This window comes from Megascapheus bottae, chromosome 16 (genome assembly GCF_031878675.1).
Source record: "Megascapheus bottae isolate mThoBot1 chromosome 16, mThoBot2.hap1, whole genome shotgun sequence".
NCBI lineage: Eukaryota > Metazoa > Chordata > Mammalia > Rodentia > Geomyidae > Megascapheus > Megascapheus bottae.
This window is the reverse complement of record NC_143524.1, coordinates 39,135,884-39,152,583: the sequence shown is the minus strand read 5'-3', so window position 1 is coordinate 39,152,583 and position 16,700 is coordinate 39,135,884. Positions and strand designations below refer to the sequence as shown.

Here is a 16,700-nt window from a genome sequence, read left to right as displayed (position 1 = left end):
GCCAGGGGCTCATGCCTATAATCCGAGCTATCCAGGAGGCTGAGATCTGAGGATCACAGTTTAAAGCCAGCCAGGTACAAAAGAATCCATGGAGACTCTTATCTCCAATTAACTGTCAGAAAACCAGAAGTTGGATTGTGGCTCAAGTGGTAGAGCACTAGCCTTGGACTCAAGGACAATGCCTAGACCCAGAGTTCAAGCCCTGTAACTGACAAAAAGAAGAACAAAAGAAAAGAAACATTAGGGCTTTATAGGGTTCTATAATGGAGATACACACTTGACACATTATGATCATTTATCTCAATAAAACTTAATATCTGAAAAAAATGAACTTTTCTACCAAAATGTAAATAATCAAAATTATTCACAGTATAGAAAACTTAAGTAACCTAATATAAATTGAAAATATAATAAAAAGATATCCCTAAAAAGGAATGACAAATTTCAAATTATTCATTAACAGACAACAGCTATTGTTCAAAAAGGTTATAAACATGTAGAAAGTATATTTTTCATTTTTTCATATATTTTATTAGAAGGGTTACATTATATTCGCCAGATAGATGGTGCATTAATTCACATACATTGATATCCTTTCTCATGTCTTGGCCCCTATTTCCCTCCCCCATTCCCCACCCTCATCTTGTTTCCCCCCCTTCCCTATCCAATTTCAAATAACCAAATACAAATATATCCAATATATCAGATAACAAAGTGAGATACTGTAACAGTATGAGATAACCAAGGGACAGCAAAAGAGATGAGAGATAACATAGTACATTAAGGACAACAATCACTCATTATATGGCTTTTGTTTCTATATCCTAGAGGTCCTTTCATTTAGCGTCATACTGTATGGTCTTTCCATTTCCTAACAAATGGGGCAATGTCATTCTTTCTGACTGCAGCATAGAATTCCATTGTGTATAAATACCACATCTTGTTGATCCACTCATCAACTGAGGGACATCTGGGTTGAGTCCATATCTTTGCTATGGTAAATAGTGCTGCAATAAACATTGTTGTGCTAGTGGATTTAGTATGTCCTTGTTTCTGGACAACTGGGTAAATGCCTAGTAGTGGAATTGCTGGGTCATAGGGGAGCTCTATGTTTAGTCTTTTGAGGAACTGCCACACTGTTTTCCATAGTGGTTGAACGAGTTTGCACTCCCACCAACAGTGTAGTAGTGATTCTGCCTGGCTACATTCCCTCCAGCATCTGTTGTTATTAGTTTTCTAGATCCTGGCCATTCTAACTGGAGTGAGGTGGAATCTTAGAGTTGTTTTGATTTGCATTTCTTTTATGACCAGAGATGTTGAGCATTTCTTCATGTGTCTATAGGCTAAGATACTTAATATCATCAATCATTAGAAAATGCAAGGTAAGAACCATGTTGAGATATTATTTCATACCTACTACAATGGCTATAATTAAAAGGATAAAGAGTCAAGAGGATGGGCTAGGATCATGGCTTAGTGGTCGAGTCTTGCCTACCATGCCTGAAGCCCTGGGTTTGATTCCTCAGTAACAGATAAACAGAAAAAAAAAAAACCAGAAGTGATGCTATAGCTCAAGTGGTAGAATGCTAACTGTGGCACTAGCCTTGAGCAAAAGAAGCTCAGGGATATTGCCCATGTCCTCAGTTCAAACACCAGGACTAGCAAAAAAAAAAAATAGAAGTTTAAAGACTCAAGAAGAATATAAAGAAACTAAAACATTTAACAAAGATGTGAAAAGGATGGATTCCTAACACATTTCTGGTGGGGAAGTTGTAACTACTTTTTTTTTAAACAAAACTAATAGTCTTTTTATTTTATTTTATTTTTTCCAATCCTGGGGCTTGAACTCGGGGCTTGGGCACTGTCCTTGGACTTTATTTTGCTCAAGGCTAGCCCTCTGCCACTTAAGCCACAGTGCCACTTCTGGTTTTTTTCTATGTATGTGGTACCTGTAATCAAACCCAGGGCTTCATGCATGCTAGGTGAGCACTCTTCCACTAGGTCAAACTCCCAGCCCAAGTTATAGCGTCTCTGTAAAGACTTAAACATAGATACTTTTTCATTCAACAACCTCACTCTTAGGTAACTACCCATGAAAAGTGAAACCAAATGTCCTCATAAAGACATGTTGCACATATGTTTGCCGTAGCATTACTCATGATAGGCTCAAGCTGGAAGCAATCCAAGTAAGTATCAGCTAGTAAGTGGATAAACAAGATATGTCACATCCATGCAAAAGATAACTAAGACATAAAAGAAGAGCTATAGATAAATGCTACAACATGATTATACCTTGAGAACATTCTGTAAGCACATATAAAAGATTACATATGGTATGGCACCATGTATATAAGATGTTCAGAAAAAGAAACATGTAAAAGACAAAAAAGAAAAAAGAAAGAAAGAAGGAAGGAGTGAAGGGTAAGGGGAGGGAGAGAAGAAGGAAGAGAGGTGGAAGGAGTATGAAGGAAGAAAGAAATGAAACAAGGCAAGGGATGAGTAAGAGAAAGAAAAAGAAAATGGGAGGGGAAAGGGAACGGAAAGGATAGAAGAGAAGGATAAATACAAGGCAAATATAGAAGGTCTGTGGCTACTTGGGGCTTAGACAGGAATGAGACTGAGTACAGATGGGCACCAGAAAACCTTTTGAGGTTGAATTGTCTTAAAACTACATTGTAGTAATGATTGTACAATTCTGAAATATGAAAAAACTGTATTAGGCAACTTCATGGTATTTAAATTAAAATTTAATAAAGTTGTTTAAAAATCACAATGAGAAGAGCAGTAGTGTGTTGCTTACCAAAATATATTAATAGTCCTTTGGAAATAGTTTGATACAGTGAAATTGGATAAAAATGCCAAAAATCATGATTGTAGCATAATTTAACAAATTGTGTTTAGGTATTCCTCCCTCAAATCTAAAGGATATAAACAACTTTAAGAGGATTCCAAAGAAACACAATTTTTTTTTTTTTTTTTTTTTTTTTGCCAGTCCTGGGCTTGAGGTCGGGGCCTGAGCACTGTCCTTGGGCTTTCTCAAGGCTAGAGCTAGAGCTCTACTACTTGAGACCGGCACCACCTCCGGCTTTTTTCTATGTATGTGGTACCGAGGAATCCAACCCGGGTCTTCATGCGTGCTAGGCAGGCACTCTACCACTAGGCCAAACTCCCAGGCCGAGAAACACAATTTTTAACAAAATAATTTTAAAAGTCAAAGCTATGAAAAAAATGATAGAGTAACTGAAATTAGTAGACATAAAAAAAGACAAAAAGCTTGATCAGAAACTTAATGTGGCAAAAGGTAACTGTTCAAATTCTAATCCATATTAGTTGCTCTACTTCTTAATGAACCTTGGGGCTAGAGGCATGGTTCAATTTGTAGAGCACTAGTCAAAGAAGAAAAGCATCAGGTACTGAGTTCAAGTGCCAGTCTCTAACCAAAAAGAAGAAAAAAACAACCCTTGTCACTCCACTAACTCACCCATATAGATCGGAGTCCCACATGTAGTCTGCATCATGCCATCACTTCTGGAACCATGTTTCTTTACGGCCAAGCCAAAATCAGTCACCTAGGAGAAGAAATGCGGACATCATCACCTATTTCCTGTCCCAGGGCTTGCTCCTCCAGGAGGACCTCCTGCCCCAGGACTTCCACATCACAAGAGTGTTCACTCCATTGCTCTAGGGAACATGACTTCCCTGAATTACTAATCGGATCTTGCTTTTCCTTCCCAGCTACCTCTCTGAATGGAAAAACTTGGTTTTGCAAATCTTGGATATTCATGATGTTGATTATTCTTGCCTTCAGTTCACTTGTTGAAAACAGGAAGTTGTATCTTAAAGATTTTTGTTTCTCATTGCAAACGTTCTAGCCTTCGTATATTTATCTGTTTTTCTGATGCTCAACTTTTATCCCAGTAAAGTGTTCTAAATGTAAATAATTACCCATTTGGACACTTACTGAAATGCTACTTTTTTTTCTTTATTAACGTTGATTTTTACATCATATTTTAAATGACAGGTTTAACAAACGAGTGTTCAAGAAGGGAACCTCTTTTTACAATCACTGAGACTTAGTATTTAGAACTTAATCAAAATTAGGCTAAGGGTTTGTATGTCATAGAAACATATTAATTTTATAAAATAAAACATGTCTATATGAAATGCTACTTTTAAATAATTATTTATAATCGGCAAATTCTGTCTTGTCTTTACTATAATTTCCTTTGTGATTCAAAAGTACAATAATTAAAATAATTAATGCACTGTTAAAAACTAGAAGAAAATTAGCAAGAAAAAAAAAGCCCACACAAACACAGTAGAACTACCAATACACAGGAGGCCTTCTGCCGCAACGGCAGTCTTCCTGCTCTGCTCTAAATCTTGGTAATTAAACATTTGGTTATTAAATATTCAGTATATGCCCTTGATCTTGTCTCCTAAGGTGAAACACCCTTAGGCCAAAAGCAGAAAAAAAACAGGCACATGTATTGATCACACCACCAAATATAAGCTTTTGGTTCACACTGAATGCAAAGCTGCTAGTACCTTATAGAATTTTTAAGTGTTTCTAGTTAACATATGATATCATCATTTTTCTAAATAAATGAAGGTTGATGAAGGTTTTATGAATATCCTGGAAGGTTTTATGAATATCCCATTTGGAATATATGTATCTTTCTCTACAGAAAATCTCTACAGATATCTAATAGACAAAGGTTTGATAAACTGGGCACCGGTGACTCACATCTGTAATTCTAACTGTTCAGGAGGCTTTTTGATCTGAAGACTACAGTTCAAAGCCAGTATAGGCAGTACAGTCTGTGAGACTGCTACTATCAATTATCCAGCAAAAACGCTGGAAGTGGAAGTGTAGCTTAAGTGGTAGTGCATCAGCACCAGCCCTCAGTGAAAAAACTAAGGGGCAGTGCCAAGGCTCTGAGTTTAAGACCCAACCCCCAGCCCCTAAAGCAAGGATTCAAGCCAATTTATTATTTTGGAAAACATCAATTCTCTCACTCACCAAATATTAACTGAGAATATTTTATGTCTCAGGCACCAGTCCAAGGTCCAAAGTGAATAAGATGTACATAGTTCTTGCCCTTACAGAGTTTACAAAGGAGCTAACGTGAGAACAGTTCTGTGATAAGTGGGGAAACCAACAATGCTATTGAACTATTTGTGGTACACAGGAATTGAGCTCTGCATCTTACTCAGACACCATTTCATTCCAAAATTAACACATTCACATATTTTGAAAGCAGCTGCTATTAAGATACTAAGTAATAAATAATGTATCCTATCATTTATTTGACATTAAGGAGCACTTAATTTGAATAAAATCTTCAAGGATAAACACTTGGCACATTAATTGTGCTTAAGACATAAATATTAATACCCAGGAAAATTTTCAATGAAAAATACAGAGTGCAGCATTAATTTAGTATCAAAAGCACAGCCAAGGTGTTTTTCTCTAAATCTGTAACACATTTACATCAAATTACCAGGCATAATTCTGAAATTAATTAGAATTCAGAGCATCTGTTTGCTTGCTATTAACTAATGATTTAGAACTATCCAAATGAGTATGTACTTTAAAAACAGATTTGGAGCACCCACTTAACTTGTAAAATTATTCTTGTCAGTTACAAACTCTTTTGTGAAATTTTTATTTTTTAGCACAAGCCACTTTTATTCGGGCTGCTTAAAAACAACCAAACTGTATTTGAAAAGATGCACTCTTCCATTTTGCTCTCCAACTGTTTATAGGCAAATGTTTACCATGACTTTAATACCTTACCTTTATGTTTAAGTTCATTTCATTGTTAGCATCAATAAAGCTGCTTTTAACCATTATGTTTTCCAGTTTTAGATCTCTATGCACTATATCTACCAAGAAAATAAACAACAAATCAAATGAAGTGAATCATAAACAAATAATTAATTAGAGCGGATACAAATAGAACAAATAAATATATTGAACAGATTAATATCCATTGCTGAAAACTCCAAGGGAGGGCCAAGTCTAATTGTCCCCTGTTCTAGTTATTCTCATAAACAAACTCTTTGCCCCTGTTTCTAAACCCAAGAAGCCATTTTGTTGTTCTCTCTCCCCTGTGGCCCAATCTGCTGTTCTTCACCCAAAGAGGTCTGATGAGGAGGGAGAAGAGGGTCACCAGGTTAGGCATTCCACAGTGTTAGTCACAGCTTAGGAAGGTTCCCCATATCCTTAGGGAAATCGGGGCTACTTTTTCATCTACATATATGCTGTTAACAGAAACATTTTTAACACAATGCAATTTGGCTACATATGAACAACACACTTACTTTAATATATAGTTTCTACAATATCAACATACGTTTTCTACTCTATGTATACTAAAAAAATAATTTTTAAAACCTCCTGTAACATTACATCTATAATTGAGCATGTCAGAGCTCAGGTAGGATTTTTATGTACATGCAAATAAATTATGTATTAAATATTTCTTTTGCAAATAACTAGTTCAGTTCATATTCAGAAAAGTCATTACTCTAGATTTCAAAAGTGGACAATTTCTAGGAAAATGTAGTTGACTGAGTCCTACACTGGCAATTATACATAATCATTTATTGTTAGTCTCCTTGTATACACTCCAGGCTTTGTTTTTCATGTTTTTCTATTGCTCAGCTTGTCTGTTCTTACATAAATGCCAAACCACTTTAATTAATATATTTATAACATATTTAGGTCTTTGGCAGGGCATGTATTCCTGCTCCCTCCATTGCTTTTCTTTTCATTGTCTTTTCTATTCCCACCGTATTTTATAATTATCTTTTTAGGTCTCATGAAAAATGTTACGATTTTATTTAGAATTATGCTAAATTTATAGCTTCATCTGAAAGGGTTGATATGATCATATTAAGTTTTGGCAAAAATTGTTTCCCTCTGCCTAGAAAAATTATTTCCCTTTTGGTATGAGTTTTTATTCCTCAGTTCAAATATTGCTTCCCCTGAATTCTTTCCTGACCTTCCAAATCAAATGAGACACTTGTGCTCTTATGAGGCTTGTACTTTATATGGCGCTCCATTATAGAAATCATTGTAGTGGTTTGCAAATGCTTCCCATCTCCATGTCCCACTAGGTGAAATTCCTTGAGCGCCAGAGGTGTTATTTTTTATTCTTTATTATTCTAGGACCTAACAAAATGCAGTAAGTACTTAGGACATATCTGCCAAAGGAACTACTGGGTTTCAGCATCAATTTTGCCATGTCAAACATCATTGCATCTTTTGTCAAAGTTTTCCTCATTTATAAAATAAGAAAATTCTAAAGTCCTATCTAACCAAAAAGCAGCTTTGAAGAAAAGGAGAAACATGAGGCAAAACAGTAAAAGTAGTACCAAGAACAATAGAGCTATGAAAATAATTAGGATTTTTTTCTGTGCACAGCTAGCACTCTATCACTTAAGCCATGCCTCTATTTTGAATTAGAATACTTTTAAAGTGTTTTTTTAATTCATATCAAGAAGTTGTAGGAAGGAGGTGCCATTCAACAAAGCAGTCTGAATATAATGTGCCTTTGTCACTGTCACCCCTTTGATTATTATCACCCCTCTCTCTTATCCCACTTCCCTCATTTTTCTTAATTTTGTAGAATTGTATTGAATTTCTGACTGTACTCTCCCTCCTTCTTCTCTTCGTTTTCTACCTCCTCCCCTCGATCCCACTCCACCCTATTCAATTATTCTGAAACTACTCTGAATGATCCACAGGGTGGATCAGTGCCACTCTTACATTTGTCAAAGCCCACGAATGTCCACTCACAGCCAAATCCTAATGTAAACTATGAACTCTGAGTAACCATGATGTGTCCGTGCAGGCTCATCAACTGTAATATTTTTACCACCATTGTATGAAATTTTAATAGTGGAGAGGCTGTACATATGTTGAAGCAGGGGGTATAGGGATTTTTTGTATTTTCTATTCAGTTTTGGGGTACACCTCAAACTTTTCAAAGTCATATATGTGTGTGGGTATAGCACACATGGGTGCATATGTAATTCTTAGGAAATTTCCGTTATCACTGATTTGTCTATCTATTAAATGGTTTTAAGATTGTTGAATAGAAATATCCATAAAGGAAAAATAGAAAATAAATAACAAATAAATCACCCATACTATTAAGTTCTGTGAATGTGATTGTGAATCCTGAATACAATTGCCCTTAAACAAAAGTGCTAACTGCATGGATGGAGTCTGAGATAGGCCCTCTTCTTACCCTTGTTGTGAAGATATGCTATAGCTGATGCAAGACTTTGAATGATCCACCTTGTCTCATTCTCTGAGAAATGTCCTTTCCTATCCAGAATTTCTTTGAGTTCGCCATCCTCACAAAGCTCCATCACAAGGTACATTTTCTGACATAATGTATTTAAAAGAGAGAACAAGAGAAAATAAATTATATAGCTGGGTATCTTCAAAACGGTTTACACTGTCTATATGACTGGAATGCTATTTATCAATCTATTCACTCAAAGATACTTTAATATATTATGCAGTAAACAAGATACCGTATGGGGTACTAGAGGAATAAAGAAGCATGAGATAAAGTACCCTCAAGCTTATAGAAATAACAGTAATGGTTCAAACTGCCATTGGGTGACAGAGGAGGACCAGCCTCTGTCTAAAGAATGCTCACTGAGGAAAACCTTTAAGCTAAGGCTTGAAGTCTCAACAGGTATTTATGGGTAGGAAATCTGAGAAAAGAATAGGCAGATTGCATAGTATGTGTAAAGACTGCGAGGCTTGAAACAGCATTTGTTATTAAAAGAACAATACATATCCCTACATTAGGAACATTGAGAGTTTGTCAGAGTGGGAAAGAGGGGAGAGATGAGGAATAAAGCCAAAAAGAACAGGTTGGTGCCAGTTGGTAAAGAGAATGGACCACCTCCACATACCACCACCAGCAGCATAGTAAGCAAGTCCCTTGAGAGTTTTAAGCCTGTGCCTTGGGAGGAAAGAGACGTTATATGGTATCAGTAGTGTATTTCTAAATGAACACTAACAATGATATAGAATAGAGATCAGCAAAATTTTTCTATAAAGGCCAAAGCCAAGAGTAAATATTATTGGCTTTCTAAGCCATAGTTTCTTTCACTACTCAGCTATGCTGCTCAGTGTGAAAGCAGCCATAAACAATATGACACCATATTTATGGACTTGGAAATCTGAGTTTCATATAATTTCACATGTCATAAAATACTACACTTTTACATTTTTTCAATGTTTTGAAAATGCAGAGAACTTAGCTTATGGGCCATACAAAAATAGACATCAGGACAAATCTAACTTACTTCTGCTTATAGGAGGTTGATGTGAGATACAAAATGGAGACGAGAATTGAGAAAATAAAAAGATGTAAAAGTACCTAGGAGGAAGAGTCAGTAAGGTTTAGTGACTAATTGGGCATGAGTAGTAAGAAGCATGGATGAAATATCTTTTCCATGTTTACTGTCTCTTTTGTGGCACATTAAGATTCCGTTAGGCATTCCAACAGCAAAGTCATCTAAGATTTATAGTCAACTAAAATGTAAGTCTTTTTTATATGTGTTATTATCAGACACAGCCTACCCGCCATCTTTCCACTTTAATCAATGATGCTGGAGTTTTGTTGTTCTTAAGATTTGAGGATCTGATTCTGCTAATATAACTTCTGTGGACAACCAGTAAGCATAAAAGGGAAAACGAGGTTACAATCATTCTTAGTATAGACACAATTCTGATTCTTCAGAATTTCAAAAGTGCCTTCAATTTCTGAAACACAATAAATAAGCTTTTGGACTGGGCCATACTTTTTTTCATTGGTAACACTGTAAGATCACTAGAATATGACATAATCAGTGGTCTATCTGGAAAGGGATGCTGCATTAGCTATGATTGCAGTATAAGGTGATTTAATTTTAAATATGTGAGTTCATCAACATGGTATCAATAGAACTTATAAAATAAAGGTCAACTCTGGGTTGGGGTGAGAATCAAGAGATCCCATTCAAAAGAAATTAAAACAAAAAGTTGGTAGAACCCATAAAACATCCTATATGAAGCACAAGCACAAGAAATATGACAGGAATTACACAAGATATGTTACAATCAAATTGCTCAAAAGTAATGATAAAGAACAAAATACCCTGGTGGCTCAGGCCTGTAATCCTTGCTACTCAGGAGACTAAGATCTAAGGATCACAGTTTGAAACAAGCTCAGGTAGGAAAGTCCTTTAGGCTGCAATTAACCACCAGAAAGAAAGAAGTAGAGCTGTGTCTCAAGTGGTAGAGTAGTAGCCCTGAGCAGAAAAGCTCAAGAATAGTGCCCAGGTCCCTGAGTTCAAGCTCCAGGACTAGCACACTTGCCCATACACACACACACACACACACACACACACACACACACACACACACACAGTGCCACATAAATAGAAAAGGCTGGAAATGGCGCTTTGGCTCAAGTGGTAGAGTGCTAGCGTTGAGTGAAAGAGGTTCAGAAACAGTACCTAGGCCCTGAGTTCAAGCCCCATAGTACAGAATAATAATAACATGAAAGAATAAAGATAGTAGAACACATTAGAAAGACATATGATAAAATATTTTCCATGTAGTACCAAACATGTCATGACAATTTGATCATGACACTAACTTTGCAAAATTATGACAATATTCCAAGACAAGGAATCAAAGAAGAGGAATATCATCTCTAAGGAATGTAGACTATCTGGTTGTATATGGAATTGTTCTAACTTTAAACATTTGTTTCCACCCAGAACATATTCCTAAAGACATCAGTCTAATACTTAAGATACCTAATTATACAATCAATAATAAAAGTCCTCTCAAATGCTCTCATCAATCTCTAGCTACAGACCTATGCCCAAAGGTATTACTTCAGAATGAAATGACACTCACTTTGTAATAACAACTTTCAAAATGCAGCAGGTTTACCTTAGGCGTCTCAAATATTTGCTCAAGATGGATGATGTGCTCATGTTTTACGCTTTTTAGGATGTATACCTCTCGTTCAAGTAACCTCACAGTAGAGCTTCCAGCCTAAATCAATACAGGAATAGATTTTACTTATGAGTGTCATTCCTACTTTCCGCAGGAAAGTCAGTGGTTTTATACTTTCTTGAGAAGTTTCTTTTTCAGATATTTTATTGTTTACCCAATATCAGATAAAACTATACCCTGTCTTTCCTTGGATCAATTTTAAGTTATATTTAATTGGGCTTCAAACCATACCTATCTCTTAAACTGTTCCTATATATTAGCTACAGTATCACACTTAGCCCCTCACAAAATCATCCATTCCAGCTTTTCATATGCTTCTTGATATTTCAAAAGGAAAAGCCAGGGTCAAGCCAGGCACAGTGGCTCAGGCCTATAATCCTAGGTACTCAGGAGGCTGAGATCTGAGGATCTCGGTTCAAAGACAACCCAGGCACTAAAGTCTGTGAGACTCTTATGTCCAATTAACCATCAGAAAATGGGAAGTGGCGCTATGGCTCCAGGAGTATGGCTCAAGGGGTAGCCTTGAGCTAGAGAGCTCAGGGACAATGCCCAGGCCCAGTGTTCAAGCCCCACAACCAACAAAAAGAAAAGAAAAGAAAAGCCAGGGACATTATTTGGAGTTAGTTTTATAACCAAATGCTTTTCTTTTGTTTTGTTAGGGGTGCTTTGATTTAATTTATTTACACCAAGAAAAACACTAGGCAGAAGTTTTACCTCAACCCTGCTGTATCCCTTCCTGATCCCTCTGGCTGAGACAGTCAGGGAAAAAGAGAGACCTTACATCCAGACTAACCTAACCCCAAACTATTTCCTAACATCTAATCTTAACCATGCCTGACAGCCAAAGTAAATGCAGAACCATGCCAGAAGCACCAGGACTCCATTCAGGGTATAGATGCCGTCACTGATGTACAAGTCATCTAAGAATTTCTAGGGGTAGGGATATCACCACTGTCCCAAAGGTCATCAACTCCACGAGTGCTGAAATTGCCATTACTTGTACAGTTTAAGTACTGCTTTCCTTTACAGTCTTATATCTACATAAAACTATTCCTGAAAGGGATAACGGAAGATGGACTCCTCATCTTACTCCCACTCACCAGTTTGGGATAACATGAAGGAACAGGACTGGCCATAAAATAAACATTCCCTAATTAAATTTTTACCTACAGTAATTTCTGCTTTTAATTTCTATTACTCTCCAACCTTCACCTTCTTAGGACACTGGCTACCCTACTATACCCTGCTCATGATGAAAGGACATTTTAAGGTTAACCTAGAGGATCAAGAGAAACAGTGACCATGAGAAGTGAATTCTTGATGGGACTAGCTATGGAAACCTCTCACATTTTTTCCTAAAATCCATTTCTATTCTGTTCCTACCTCCCTCTCCAAATGGCTTGAACTATTATGCAATAATATATTGAATATATAGCCTGATTTTACTATGTTAATAGCTTATATATTCTAGGTATGAAAGATTAATCCCTAAAGTTACAAATATCCTAGCTATACATTTTTAAAAAGCCAACTCCTAATCCTCCTTGACACAAATCTAAAGGAAATAATATCCCAGGTTAGAATAATGATGCTACCTAAAGTGCTAAAGAATTGCAAAGATTTCAAAGCTGGGCCTAGTGATATATACTTTTAATCCTAGCACTCAGAAGGCAGAGGCAGGAGGATTATAAATTCAAGGCCAATCCTGGCCACACTGTGAGAGTTTGTCTCAAAAAAAAAAAAAAAAAAAAAAAAAAAAGCTGGGAGTGTGTCGAGGGCCTACACAAAGCTCTGGCTTCAGTTCCTCAGTACCACAAACACAGAAAAGGCTAGAAGTGGTGCTGTGACTCAGTGGTAAAGCTCTAGCCTTGAGGAAAGCTCAAGGACACTCCCCAGGCCTTAAGTTCAAGCCCCAGGACTGGCAAAGAAATAAAAAAAAACTTCTTAAAAGAATTATAAAGGCTTCTATGAAGGCTTTTAAACTCCTGCTTGGTAGGCAGGTGCTCTACCACTTGAGAAAGTTCCACTCTTTTCCAACACACAGGCTCTGCTTATGACCCCGAGGGTGAGATAGAGAGAGATTATGTTGGCATTATGTTGTCCACACAAAGTATGTCCTCAGGATGCTACTGCCAATAGCCTTACCTTTTCTTTATTTATTTTCTTAATTGCCCATTTTGTTCCTGTTTCCTTGTTCGTAGCTTCAATGACCATTCCAAAGCTCCCTTGTCCCAGTACTCTTCCAAAGGTATAGACTTCCTGAAGAAAAGTAAAGAATTCTTTTCTCTTTCCTTCTCTACCACTCAACAAGTATTAAAAATGAACACATAACACTAATAGAAATGTACCCTAGGGAAGAGAGCTCTACTTCAGGATAAAGTCAAAGAGAAGACATTACATATCTGCTTCAATGTTAAATACATCTTAAGCAAAATTAGTTAAGTTTTGATGAGTTTTATTAAGTGTCCCCTGTTAAAGGAAAACTACACAAGTCCTTATGGTGAAATATGGAAATGCTTGAATATCATAAAATATGTATATTAAATTTATAATATGAATATGAAAACACATGTTATAAGTTACATATTTATAAAATCAGAAGACTATGTATTTATAAAATATGAAAACTACATATTAAAATATGAATATGAAATATATGGAACATAATACAAATAAACATTTCTACAAAAGGAGAAATTGAATATGAATACATACATACATGCAAGTATATTATATATACTATATAAACAATAAATCATCCCAAAACTCAGAAAGCTACCCTACAAAGTCAGCACAAATAACCACTGAACAACTTGCTTCCTTGCTTAACCAGTAATGCTTTTGTTCATCTTCATCATCTCTATTAGATATGGTTTTGCTCCTGCAGTATGTAGCAGAAATTTTATTGTAAATCAGAATTGAGAATAAAATAAATGCTATCCATCATACCATCATCCAGATCAATAATGTTTCTGGTTATCATTTAACTTCTGCTCACAACGAGATAATGCCCTGGTTTGCCAACAATAGTATTCTGGCACACACTGTAAAGTCACTAATGTTTTCATTTCTTGTGAACTTGGGAGGATGAGTGCGGATTCAAATGCAGAGCACTAGGGAGCGTTTCTGGATCTGTCATGCAGGGGTAATATGTGAGAAGGCAGCTGTGGTGAGGCAGCCAAAGCCTTCCCTAGAGACATCACCCGGCCTCTGTGCCACCCCTTTGACCTTCACCAGAAAATAACTCAGCTGCTCATACTGCCTACTGCATACATTCTTTTCTAACTGTTCTAAAAGAAGATGCAATACCAGTGAACGCTGTCCATTGGTGACCATTCCTGTAATTTTACTCCCTTAGCAAGTGTGGCCTGGGTCCTCAAACACCATCACTACTCTCTTGCTAATTCTGGCTCGACTTTTTTTCCTTCTAAAATGGCACATGGGCTCCTTAAGGAGCTGTGTCTTTTGTATTACTCAAAAGGCACAGTTTCTCTCTCCCTCTTCCCAATATTGCAGATAGCAATGACTGGAGGTCAGTCACGCAATTACATAGTAAAACAAAACAGCGTTTTCATACTGTATTTATATGCATCTCCCAACCTACACAATTCCATAAAGTCTTAGTTAACATGGTCATATCCCTTGTTCCCCCACAGAACAAAATAATTTCTTCACAACTAGGTTTTCTTGTCCTTTAGAAACTAAAATTTCATTTCTCTTTAAATATACAAAAACACATTTTGGATACAGTATTGCAATTCTGTTTGAGTAAGATTTTTTTAATGAGAAATAGCCAGCTCATTTTTTAAATTTTTTCTTCAATTAACTGTTTTGATATCATCACATAGTAAGGCCATTAAGGAAAAATGACTTATCGCCAGCAAAGTTAACAGACTTCTTGCTGAAATGATTACCTGCATTGACATAGAAGTTTCTAGTGTAATGTCATGTGTGGAAAGCATGTGTGGCATGATTCCTTTATGAACATGTGTATACACTGAGGTGCATGCATAAGTGTCTGAAAAGATATTTGTCTTCATAACAACAGTTACGTATGGACAGCAGATGGCAAACACTGTAGGTAAACAATTGCATGTTCTTTCCTTATACCTCTCTAAGATGCTCAAAATATTTATAATGAGCCTCCATGTGTTAAAAAAAACAAGCTTGAGCTTCAACTGCTTTTGAAGTTGTCTCAAATATATAGATGAAATATTTTGTGACAATACAGACAAACTTTAAGAAAAATAGGATAAAACTAGTACATTTAGAGAAAAAGATGAAGTAAAGCTAATGCATATTAAATTGATTACATTTTGCTTTAGCTGTTTTTCAGATAAATTCCTATACTTTTGTGTGTGTGTGGGGGGGGGTAATGGAGCTTGAACTATCCCTGAGCTCTTCAGCTCAAGGCTACCACCGTACCCCTTGAGCCAAGCCCCACTTCTTGTTTTCTAGAGGTTAATAGGAGATAAGAGTCTCAGGTTCTTTTGTGTCCAGACTGGCTTTGAACCTTGATCCTCAGGTCTCCGCCTCCTGAGTAGCTAGGATTACAGGCATGAGCCACTGCACCTGGCATATTCCTACACTTTTACCTGGGATTTACCTCAACTCAAGATCCTCCTAACTTTGCCGCCTATGTAACCAGAATTATAGGCATATACCACCATGCCCAGCTTGTTCCTTGAGATAATAGTGCAATGAGGGACTCTTTGCCTAGGATGTCCTTGAACCACAACCCTCCTATCTCCGCTTCCAAAGTAGCTGGGATTATAAGCATGAGCCACCAAGCCTAGACATAATTTTTTTAAACTTACTTAACATTAATGCAATTTTATTCTTGCAATTGTTCATGTGATGGAACCTTTAACTGAATATTAAAGGGATAGATTTTAATTTTTAAGTAGCTATAATATTTAATTCATATTTTATATAATAATTAAAATCCTGGTAAGAAAAATACTGGCATTTCTTTCATCTGAAAAAGATGGAGGACTTCACAAGGGAAACTGTCCTCATTACCAGCCCCCAAGGAAGTGAACCATTGAACAGTATAAAGTTACTGGGTCTTTGCAGCTTTGAGATGTCTGTACTGATATTCCACTATTGTTACGAAGAACAACCAAGATCCTTAAACTAGATCCTTTGGTCTAATAAAAATGTGTCCTATTTTTAAATTTTATTAGGCTATCACATGGAGGGCCTACAGCCTTGAATTTCAGTGGGCCACCAAAATCTGTATCAAGAGGCAAACACAGAAATAAAAATATTAGCATATTTTGTAGATTAAAAAATGTGTTCTACCTTAAAGCCCATTTTGCCCTCCTGAAAGAAAAAAATACATTGCTTTTGGTAAAAAAAAAAAATAAAACAAAAAAAATCCATTTACATGCTTGAAAATAGTAAATTTCTTCCTTTACTTCTTTTCCTCAGAGAGATATTTTAAATAATTTTTGCCATAAACCATTTGCTGAGAAGACTCCTATATACCTCAATAGCAGAGCCATTCTCCATCCTTATGTGAGGAACTTTTCCTTCCATAATGCTTCTGTGACTCCACTGTCGGTGGGGTGCTTTTCTTTCTACATTTATAGTTCTTGAGAACTAGGACCAAAGAGGAAGTTTGAAAAATAACTTTAAGAGGTAACATTCTTGT

General features: G+C 36.4%; 1 protein-coding gene across 30 annotated transcripts in view; it reads right to left on the bottom strand.

Moving 5' to 3' along the window:
- The window catches only part of Stk33 (serine/threonine kinase 33), a 144,506-nt gene that overhangs the window by 50,550 nt on the left and 77,256 nt on the right, over positions 1 to 16,700 (bottom strand). For 22 of the 30 annotated variants that reach the window (XR_016538081.1, XM_090348219.1, XM_090348199.1 and 19 more), the window contains 6 exons: positions 16,535 to 16,648; positions 13,190 to 13,303; positions 10,943 to 11,083; positions 8,262 to 8,400; positions 5,801 to 5,889; positions 3,482 to 3,569 (listed from right to left, as the gene is read on the bottom strand). Coding sequence is in view for 29 of the 30 variants with exons in the window: in XM_090348219.1 (XP_090204345.1) it covers positions 3,482 to 3,569; positions 5,801 to 5,889; positions 8,262 to 8,400; positions 10,943 to 11,083; positions 13,190 to 13,303; positions 16,535 to 16,648 (685 nt within the window). In the remaining variant the exon portion in view is untranslated. The remainder of the gene's footprint in view (positions 1 to 3,481; positions 3,570 to 5,800; positions 5,890 to 8,261; positions 8,401 to 10,942; positions 11,084 to 13,189; positions 13,304 to 16,534; positions 16,649 to 16,700) is intronic. The other 8 variants (XM_090348224.1, XM_090348223.1, XM_090348225.1 and 5 more) reach the window with 2 other exon arrangements.